Source organism: Oryzias melastigma, linkage group LG3 (assembly GCF_002922805.2).
Source record: "Oryzias melastigma strain HK-1 linkage group LG3, ASM292280v2, whole genome shotgun sequence".
Classification (NCBI taxonomy): Eukaryota; Metazoa; Chordata; class Actinopteri; order Beloniformes; family Adrianichthyidae; genus Oryzias; species Oryzias melastigma.
Window position 1 is genome coordinate 23,055,026 of NC_050514.1, and position 10,744 is coordinate 23,065,769.

The following is a 10,744-nucleotide window of genomic DNA, read 5'->3' on the forward strand; positions in this document are numbered from 1 at the left end:
CGGCAGGAGGGAGTCTGCGCTTGTTTGAAGCCGTTTAGGAAGATAAAGGCATTATTTTTTATTACTGAAGTACCGCAATAAGCACCGAAAGGGAACCGAAACCGAAACAAAAGAACCGCGGTAGAACCGGAACCGCATCAGAACCCATCGGTGCCCAACCCTAATTGCAGGTCATAAAGAGATCTTTAAAATCTGCTAAAACGAAATGGTAGACGTTTATGTCTATGTGTAAAAAGAATTCCTTGATATTTACCCTGGTCAACTTATCTAGTCAAACCCATACATGCGGTTTGAGGAAAATATGAAATAAAAAGGCGGCAATAATCTTGACTAAAACTTTATACAAGTATTTATAAAATCTGTGAACTTTGACTTTTTGAAACCTATATGTTGGGGATCATAAAAATTAATGATACATGTGATACGACCACAAAAGTTATGTCAATTTTCAGTCGAATCTGTGTTTTATCAAAACGTTGTGAAACAATGACTTGACTCTAAAGTTTGAAAAAAATCACATAAAGTCCAAAAAAACTCATACTTTAGAATTGGATAGTTTTGAGTGTGCAACCACAGTATTGGGAATTTAAGTACTCTCCTCAATAAAAACCGTGTTTTTAGTGTTTTTAACATGTTGTTGCAGCATTTTTCTCATGTTGGAGAAAATATTAAAGAAAATTAAAATTCAAACTGTATTTCTGCATATTTCCTTGTTCAAATTGTGACGAATCAAGTGTATACAAAAACGCAGTTTGAAAAAAACTTGTAGTTGTCACGTACAAACTACAATCAGCAAGCCACCAGCTCCATGCTTCACTCTATGTCAGTGCATTCACCAGCATACAAATAGGCATCTGTGCGCTTGAATAGCTCAAATATTTCTTGCCTTTTTTGTTGCATTGCAAATGTTAGGTTAGGGCTGTTCTGGGCTTTAAGCTAGCAGGAGATAATTTAAATAAAAACAAGGGGGGGAGGGGGGATGATGGATGATGGGAAATAAGCGCAGGCTTACTTCACACTATCAGCCCCGCCCACAACTCAGAAGTGAATAGTGCCACTTTGCAGAAATCATGTAGTGGAAAATGTGTTTCGTTTTTTTTAATATGCTTAAAAATGGCAAAATCATAATTAAGAGACCACTGGGAAGGCTTTTAAAATAGATCAAAAGATGATCGGAGTGGGACTTTGAACTCCCTTAAGTATGTTGTACAATTAAGTTCTTAATTTGCTGTCCACAATGAGTGACACCCAAAAAGTAATCAGTAATCAACACTTGAATTAATCGTATATCAATAGATTTGTAATTGAAATCTGAAATGATGTAACTCAATGCAGTGAGACTGAAGAAATGAGGCAGAGGAAGAATTTGTTTTCAGAATTTGAAGGAGCTTGTTAAAAAAAATAAAAACAAAATAAACACACTCCAATGAATCATTAACAACCTTTTTCCACCTTCTCAAGCTCTCTGTGTGTATGGGTACGCTCATGGACGTGTGCTCGCTGCGATCTATTACATGTGCGCATGTTACAACACTGGCGGATGAGGTAAATAATTGATGAAAGTATAAGCAGGAAGAGGAAGGCTCTTGAGCTCTCCGAGTGTGAGTGTGCTCAGGCATCCTGCGGGTTTCATCTCGGCAGAGATACATTGCGCAAACAGATGGGTAATTATGAGGAAGGCAACTCAAAAGCACCACTGTAAGAAGCGCAATTTGTTTGCTTTGTGCAGATTTTATCTCCTTGAATTCTGCTCTGTAAACTGAGCTTTAAAGGATAGAAACAATGTTTTAAAGGCTTTTTTTAATTTGTCAGAACAATGCATAATAACTCATGTCCATATGACATTTCATCAAACAGTGAGTCAAATCACTGACTTCAGAGCTCATATTTTTACCTCATTTCATGAGTGATGCTGCATGTCTGCAGTCAGTGATGATCTTTTTGGACCAAACTGGCCTCACCATGCTCACTATTTCTCTTCGGTGTGACAGCCAAAATTTATCATTATGAAAAAAAGAATATGTATGCGAGTTAAAACGTAATAAAAGAGACACATATATAGGAGAATGGCAGAATGAGTTATGGCTGTAATGGCCCCTGACTGTGGGTTAAGGGCCAGACAGAGGAGGAAAGTCCCAGTTATGTAGAACACTGTGTTCTACTTTCATTCTCCAGTCCATGTGTCTGTGTGTTTGGACGCGCCTGTGTTGTTCATGTAGCTTTGCTTTGTTATAGATATTGATTTTGTGCCTGGAGGATGGACACTTGGTATGAAATCATATTGATCTTTTTAATACCACGCTCCCTTTTTAAATGAAACTGTGTCTGAAGAGGTTGTATTTGTAATTTATGTATGAAAGGGAGACTTAGCTGTGCTTGTGGAGAACAGAATGCGTTTATTCGGGCAGAATAGAAGAATTCAACTTAAAGAATAAAAAATTGAAAACTTTAGATTGGATGAAGTAGTTTTTATATTAAAAATGCTTGAAATTGGACTTGATGGGAGAAGTGAAAAGGGAGAAAACAAGAGATTTCCAAAAAGAAGGAAAAATATTTGTAAAAAATCATTGCATACTAGTACTTAAATGTAACACCAGCATTGTTTTATTTTTTATTTATTTCAAGAGTTTATTGGTGTGGCCTTTAAAGATAAATAGATTTTTATACTTTGCATTTTTTAAGTCTATTTTTTTTCCATTCTTCTTCCTAATCAACTCATCTTATCTGCCCTTTTTTCTCCTTGTTAAACTGAACTTCGACCATCTTTCTTCCAGCACCAGTAAAATAGATTTTAAAAATAAAATGCTAATCATTTGTTTATTTATCACATCCACGTTCGCCTGTGAGACATTTTGGAGTCTTTTCGTATTTGTTTGGTCCACACTAGAGGTCAGATCCCCGTTCACACTGGAACATATTCTGCTTCAGACCAAACAGCTCTGGCGTGAATGAGTTCAAAGATTTGCTGGCAGGGATGAATATGAACTTGTGTTGATACAGAAGTGGAAAAAAATAACAACCAACAGGCTTAAATGTGCAAGAGTGGACTAAAATGTTCAATTCAAACAAATATTTTACATTACCCTCTGGAGTTAGAATATACTAGAACGCATGGCTTTGTCCATCTCTCTAAAGGCCAGCTTCAAGTGAGGTATAAAAGAGTTGAAATGGCAAAATCACAAATGTTTGTTGTAGTTCTAAAGTTCATATATTAAAAGTTCATTTAACAGTTTATTTATTCTTTGACTTTAAATGTCCCATAATACCTGCCTCAGACATTTTTTTCCCCTCATTTTCTTTAAAACAAAAATCACTAATAGCAAAGCTCTATGGCATTTGTCAAATAAAGACCTACTTTTCTATGACAATCGATAATTCATGACATTAAATAACATTTTTTGTCGTAAACTGATGCATCTCTTCCCTCTTTGTTTGTTTCTGCAGTCCTGATTGGAGGATCACAGTCTCTCCCACTGGCCAGCTGGCTGACCTTTGGCCTCTCTTGTTTCCTCTCACTCTCATACAGATGATGAGCACTTCCCACTGCTGCACCGCCTGTCTGTGCTGTCAGACACTGCCCTGACCTGCGCTCTTTTACTTCCCTCTCTAACCATCCCCCTTTTTTCCCTCTTCGTACCTGTTTCCTCACCTGTCTATCCTCTCGTCCTCGCATCACTTCAAGTCTTCTGTTTTGAATAATTGTCGAGTTTATCGTCACTTCTTTTTTTTTTTTTTTTTTCTTCCTTTGAGTCGCACAAATTGTAACTAGCTGACGCTCATATCGTATTTAAGGTTAGTATGCGTAAGGATTAGTACAACTTAACCTTTCTCCCTCGTCATTCTATAAGAATCCTCTTATCTGATCTGTGTCAGTGTCACCTTTACCTCTGCAACATCAACCTCCTGCCTCCATGTGTCCACCCCCTCATGTACCCGTTAACCCTCCGTCCTCGACAGCTCCGACCCTATTCCCCGGACACACCAAAGTGTCGGACACTCTACCAAAGATGATGGAGATCAAGAGGAATCGGGAATTACACAGAGAGCGTGAAAGGACAGAGGAAACTTCTGAATTTTTCACCGAGACTGAACCCCTTTTTTTCCCGCCCTTTGAGATGATGGGTGTAACTGAATGGGGGAATAACGGCGAATAAAAACTTGATCGAATGAATGAATGAAGGAATAGCTGAGTGATGGGCGCGCCGGAAATGGGCATCGAAAGCTGCGTCCCCCAATGGTCTTTCTGCTTGCCACAAGAGACAAACCTCAACGGGGATTATACATATTGTTTATCTCAATAATATATATAAATATATATTATATATAACAAAGTTTAAACTAAAACACAACTAAGACGGGACTTTACTAAGTGAAAATTAAAGAAGCACAAAGTTTTTACGACCTCTGCTGTTCCCTTGGTGTTTAATTTACTTATTGTGTGCCGTTGCAGTTTGTCAGACCTACTCAATGTTTTTGATATTTTTTTTGTTATGAAATCTCAAGGGTTAATGAGTAATAAAGTATTATATTCATATCTATAAGATTTAGAGAGGATGATTTCCAATTTAAAGCTGTTTCTGCACCTGGGAGGAATGTATTTTTCATTGCTGAACACAGACACACCTCGGCGTACACATCACCAGTTCTACCAGCTGGTTCGAAGAAAATACAAGTGAAGAGTCCGTTTAGTTTCATTTATACTCTTACTTTGAAAATAAAAAAATGATTTTGTCATTTCGGTTCTCAATTTACTACCTTTACTATACAATACGATTTTCTTTTCTAATGTAAATGTCACATCGATGTTGAAAGACAAAAAGCACGTTGAAGTGAATTCTACAACTTTTTGAGTGTCATGTATGAATATCATACAAAGTTCAATGTAGGTTGCAATAAATTCTTGATACCTTAATTACAGATGGGCATCTTTAGATTAATCAGCTTTAATTATCACATAGATGAACTGTAAAGCTTATGCAGCGCTCATAATGCATTTATCCATGTATACTTTAGCACTTCATATTCCAACTCATCCCAAGTAAGTCCATGTCAACTGTCACATTGTTAGTGATGTGCTTTTATGTTTGTTGATCATCTCCATTGCTGTGTATTACATATAAATCGACATGATTTTGAGCACATTTGTCATGTTCCATCCAGTCTTGCTGTTTTTTTGTGCTGTTCTGTCTGTTGGTTTCTGAAGCCATTGTACCACCGTCCTTGTTTGACTGGATCCTATGTAGAGAATCATTCTGTCTAGGCACAAGCATGTCGTAACATCAGTAAAGCCTTACATGAAAACCTTTAAAAGTGCGTTCAATATTTTAAAATGCTTACTGTTTCCTATTTTTTTTTATACCTCTGCAGTCACCAAAATCATACAACAATGAAACGTATTGTTCTAGATCAGGGATGGGCAACTCTGGGCCTCGAGGCCCGCTGTCTGTATGATTTCCAAATATCCAATCATGACTGATTACCTGGTTCAGGTGTGTCCAGCCAATTAGAACATGCCAGAGCAGGGTATGTTGGAAACATGCAGGAATGGGGCCCTCGAGGCCTGGAGTTACCTATCAGTGGTCTAGATGTAGTAGAACTGCAGGTTTTCTTGTCCATTCTGCAATAATGCAAACAGCTTAAGATGTTCATAATTGATGAATACCCCCTAACCTGTCTATTACTTTACTAAATTAGAACCTTTGTCATACAGACATTCATTTTCTATCTGTCAGGTCTTCCTTTATAATGTCCTGTTGGCCGGACACAACACAACTTCAGATCAGTGCTGTGGCAGTAAAATGATTATTTTAGTACTTTGCTACATCCAAATATTTTACTTAATATTCCATATTAAATGGGCTCATGTTGTATTCAAGCAACATAATATCCATGTATGCAAATATAAATATTTACCCACTCCTCTCTTCTGTTGGAAGTTCTGTTTGATGTTGAACTGTGTGACGTGGGGAAACGAAACCTTTAACAGGAACTTGCATCTACTTTGAAAGAACAGACATTTCGTTTTTACTTGAATTTGAATCCTGCAAATGAATCTTCTCAGAGCAGCTCAAAGTAATCAGCTTTGAAAAAAAGCCTATTTAATGTTTTAATTAGCCATTTATTTGTCACACATTTCAAATGAATGATCATTTGTTTGATTCATTTTGTTTCCACCCTCGTTTTTGTTTAGTGATAATTGCTCTTAATAAGCAATTATAATAGATCAGACAGTTAGAAACACGTCATTTTGAATGGTTCAGTGAAAGATGCAGAACCAAGTTAGCATGTATTGTACTTCTAATGACATGCTGCAAAGTATTAAACAGAATTTAAGTAGTATGCATTGTTTCAACACAATATAGGAGAGTTATGTTTTTTTTCTCACTTAAATTAAATAGCAAAAACATTTTCACACAAAGTATTCAAAATATTTTCTTTGGCTAAAAAAATCACCCAAACAACAAACACATTAATAATTTTTTTAGAACAACTTTATAACCTTGAGGGAAAAAAATGTTTTTCACTTGCATAAAGTTTTATTTATTTATTTCTTGAAAAAGTTGTGCAAATGTTTTTAAACCTTTTCCATAGCGTTACTGTTTGGCGGGTTCTAAATGTTAAAGCCATCAAAAGCATTAGCTCTACTCATTTCGTTAAAGGTTTTGCACCCTTACAGTTAGAGAAATGGGAATCTGAACGCGTCAAAGGAAAAAAAAAATGAAGTAAAAGAAAATAAAAGTCAAAGAAAATAAATGACATAAGAAAAAAATCACAGCTAAAACTAATACAAACCGAAAGAAAAAAGAACCGATGTGCAGAGAATAATGAACACTGTCAAAAACATTAACAGTGGAACAAAACAAAGTTGAGTCATAAATAATAAAAAATCATTTTTTTTTGTTTTTTACAATGACATGTTTTTTAAAGTGAAACTATGACTTTTTAAAATTTAGAATTCCATAGATTATAACCAGAATTTCTAAACTTTAATACCAAATAAAAGTAAGCTTATTTTAAGTTAAAAAATAAAAGTTTACCATAACACATGCTGTTTAATTAAAAATTCAATTTTTACGCAGATTTCGAGATGCTGCTTTCATTTCATGGAAAATGTTAAGTTAATTATTTTTAAATGGCAAAACACCATCATTCATTCATTCAATTATCCATTCATTCATTCACTAATAATTAGGTAATTTAATAATTAACTAAAAGCTTGATATGGTATGCATTTGTATTGGTATTCTTAGAGGGGGAGTTTTTATCTTGTAAATTTTATTTGTCGTTAAAAAGTCAGGTTTTAATTTAATTAAAGACAGTTTTCAATTAACAAAACTATAATTTTAAGAGAGAAGAAGAAGAGAGAATGAAGAAAATCACTGGAAAAAAATTCTAAGTGTGAAAGATCTTGGATCAAAACAACATAAGTGTGATGAATATTTACAGATGAATGAAATTCATGTCTTTTCTTTCCATATTATTCTTCTTTAAACACCACCAGACAGGTGAGTCTTGAGTTTTACATCCAATGTGTTTCTAAGGCTTAACTTCTGACTTATTGTTTCCCACTGCCCTCGAGTTTAAGCTTCCACTTTCAATGAAAAGTCTGTTAACTTATGCGAAAGTTTGGGGCTTAAACATTCATAAATCCGTGTGCTTGCTCTGCTTACAAAATGCTCAGCCATTGAATGCACTTTGCAGTTAAACCAGCTGAACTTTGACTAATTACTGTCTTGGATTCGGTAGTGACACATATAGCATCCCTTTTCGTTCACAGAAGTGCCAATTTGTTGGAACAATGATCACTGAGGATCCATTAATAATTGCCGTTTGTATACTGTAGCTTGACTTATATGACTTCTTATATCGCAACAGAGCTGTGAAAGAAAATGCCTGGAGCACAATTTGTGAAATTTGCACCAGTTTGACATTTCACACCAAACCAGGTCCATGTGCTAGTATCAGGTAGCAACAGTGGAGTGTGAACACCGTGGGCTAAATGCACGTTTAGCGTGTTGTTGAATGTGGGTCACATGCCTGGTGTGAACTTAGCAAAAGAGATAACAGATACATGTACTTCTCAAAGCATAAAGATATTAATATTATTTTTGAATTGAATGTGGAACAGTGACAAACTAAATAAACAGAATCTGTTGATCCACTGGTTAAAAAAAATGTATATATAGTTATTAAATGAATGATTTATAAAGTTGTCTTAACTAGTTTTATATATTTCAAAATATTATAATTTAAAATTTTCAGGGCAAAAAAAAAATGCTGAGTTTTGCATTTACAACAACCAATGAGCAAGCTAGGATCTGTAGAGAATGGCTTCTATGATGCACCAACTCCAATGATCTCTGGACATCAGAGAAACATTGTGCAACAATTCCAAAGAGAGGATTGATGCTTTAAGATGGCTCGTGGAGATCAGCCAAACCTCTGAACTGTGTTTTTCAATCCATGTGTTTCTGTTTTAACTGCCAGTGATATCATCTATCAAACCCCTTGTATGATGTGGTAGTTGATTGCATATAAATGTAAACATTGAGTCTGCTCCTCCCCAAGCAGAGTGAGCTCTCACTGGGGTATCTTTAAGCTTGTTTACACCTTTCAAGACATTTAAGTCTGTTTACTTAATGACTACAATGAAGTAAATATAACAAAGTACTATGTACTTTTAAATCTAAATAAACATCTACATGAAACATGGGTTTCCTAAGTAACACAACAACAGTCTTACATTTTAAATATGTAGTTTATTTAAGGATCCTTAGAAAAGCTGTCATGCAGACCTATCTAAAACCTGAGCTTCATTTTTTCCTTTTGTTTGCAAGCCAGCTTTTTAACACTCAATTAACTTTCCAGATCTCCAGTTCAAGTCAAAGTGGCTTAATTTTTTTCTTCTTTCATGCATGTTTATTGTCTCTGAATACAAAATACATTCGACTAAAGATGGCTCTTCTTTCTTCCTGAGCTGTGAAGAGTAGCTCTAGCATTGGAGAACTTTCAGTGTTTGTTCCAGATCCTGTTACTGTAGCAAACACATTTAGAAGACAGGTGGATTGTATCGTTCCAGTCTGATTTAAAGATATTCACGGATTTGCTGTAGACGATTTTATGCTTTCTTTCCAAGACAACTTCGCAAGATTGGAAGTTTTGCATAAAATCGGATGGGATTTGTTGAGGTCACGTCTGTCATCTTCAAAACAGTTTCATTTAAGCGCTTTTAAAGAGTTCTGTTGTTTGAAAAGCCAAATTCAGATTTTATAACTTTCAGAAAACTTGTAATTTATGAGTAATTTTCATTGTGATTGACAATATTAGAGATAAACAAGAGTTTGTACTTGTATAGACATACCTATGCGAGGCCTTGAAGCACAAATCAATCAAAACTCATTAAGGAATCACAGCACTTAACTGATATATCAAGTTCTTAGTGAATTTTAGAAGTTTTTTTTAATGATCTCTGAATAATTAGGTGTCATATTTCCACGTATGAATTGGTTCTAACCCTGGAATGAAGCATTATTGTTTTGTAATATAGCATTAGCCAGACTGTGATCGTCCTCTTCTCCCACTGCCAGCGTCCCTGTTTCACCTGCAAACACTCGTCTCAGAATATCATCCTACACCGATTATGCTGTTTATGGTGTGCGCGTAAGTACAGTGATTGATTTTAAAAGTACACAAAGTGTATAATAAATTGTAGTTACGTAGATGGATCACCTTAAGCATAGTCATCTGCAATTCTGAGTGGACCAAGAGACATTGAGAGGACATATTTCCTGTAATGTCAGTTTCCCTAATGGCTTCCATTTTTTTAAAAGTCTGCTTAAGTACAACAACAGCGATGCATCAGACAAGTTTGATGTTTCTGTTCTGTACGTGAGGTGGGAACAATCAGCAGCCCAGTTTTCATCGCAGTTAATGTGAGTGACAGATGCTGCCGGTTAACACGGCCCCTCTCATCAAAACACAATCAGCTGTGGATCCATTTGTAATGATAGGCTGTAGTAAAGGACACCAAAGGACAATTCAAGCAATTCTCTCCCTATATTCATAAGGAATTAACATTTGTTGGAACTGTACAGTGTCTGTGAAACTAGAGAGAATTTTTGGGCACTAAAGTATTTTTCCTGGGTATCATTGATACAGATGGCAGGATTAAGATTACTTCTTCTAACAATCCAGTGGCACATATCAAAAAGTAAATGCAGCTCAGGTTTTGTGTCTGGATCACTGACCTTTAACTGTTCTTTTTGCCAACAGTGAAGCTTGTGCCCCTCGTGGATGAAAGCCAACTTTTTCACGACCAGCCTTTCTGTTTTCATTGCCCTCTATGGAATGACAAAGTTGGCTTTCTCCAAAGTGTACAATTAAGGTATACTACAAGAGATAATGATATTTTTTGATATGTAGCTACCAGTGAATTTATTGGTTTTCTTCAGATTACACAGGACAGAAATGTACAATATTCCTCTGCTTGTCCTTGCTGCATAATTCATTAAACACTGCTCCTTTGTGGCTACTTCAACTGCTGTCTCAGTGGCAGAATTCTGAAGGTAGAAGTCTTAACTTTGACTCATAAATGTTTTAAGTTTTTACGAGAATGGTTTTAGTTCAAAAAGTGCCAGAAGCTCTAAGAGGGGTAGGTCTTCATTTTCCTTTGAGAGTCAGCTTCCAGGCAGGATATAGTGACCACTCCAACCACAAAACAAACATTTTTAACACATCTGATCCA

The 10,744-nt window shown here is 35.7% G+C and overlaps 1 protein-coding gene across 2 annotated transcripts in view; it reads left to right on the forward strand.

Moving 5' to 3' along the window:
• The window catches only part of LOC112160890 (MAM domain-containing glycosylphosphatidylinositol anchor protein 1), a 189,944-nt gene extending 185,032 nt beyond the window's left edge, over nucleotides 1-4,912 (forward strand). For both annotated transcript variants that reach the window (XM_036210939.1, XM_024295756.2), the window contains one exon: nucleotides 3,445-4,912. In XM_036210939.1, coding sequence (XP_036066832.1) covers nucleotides 3,445-3,530 — 86 coding nt within the window. In that variant the 3' untranslated portion in view covers nucleotides 3,531-4,912. The remainder of the gene's footprint in view (nucleotides 1-3,444) is intronic.
• The last annotated feature ends 5,832 nt before the right edge of the window (nucleotides 4,913-10,744 follow it).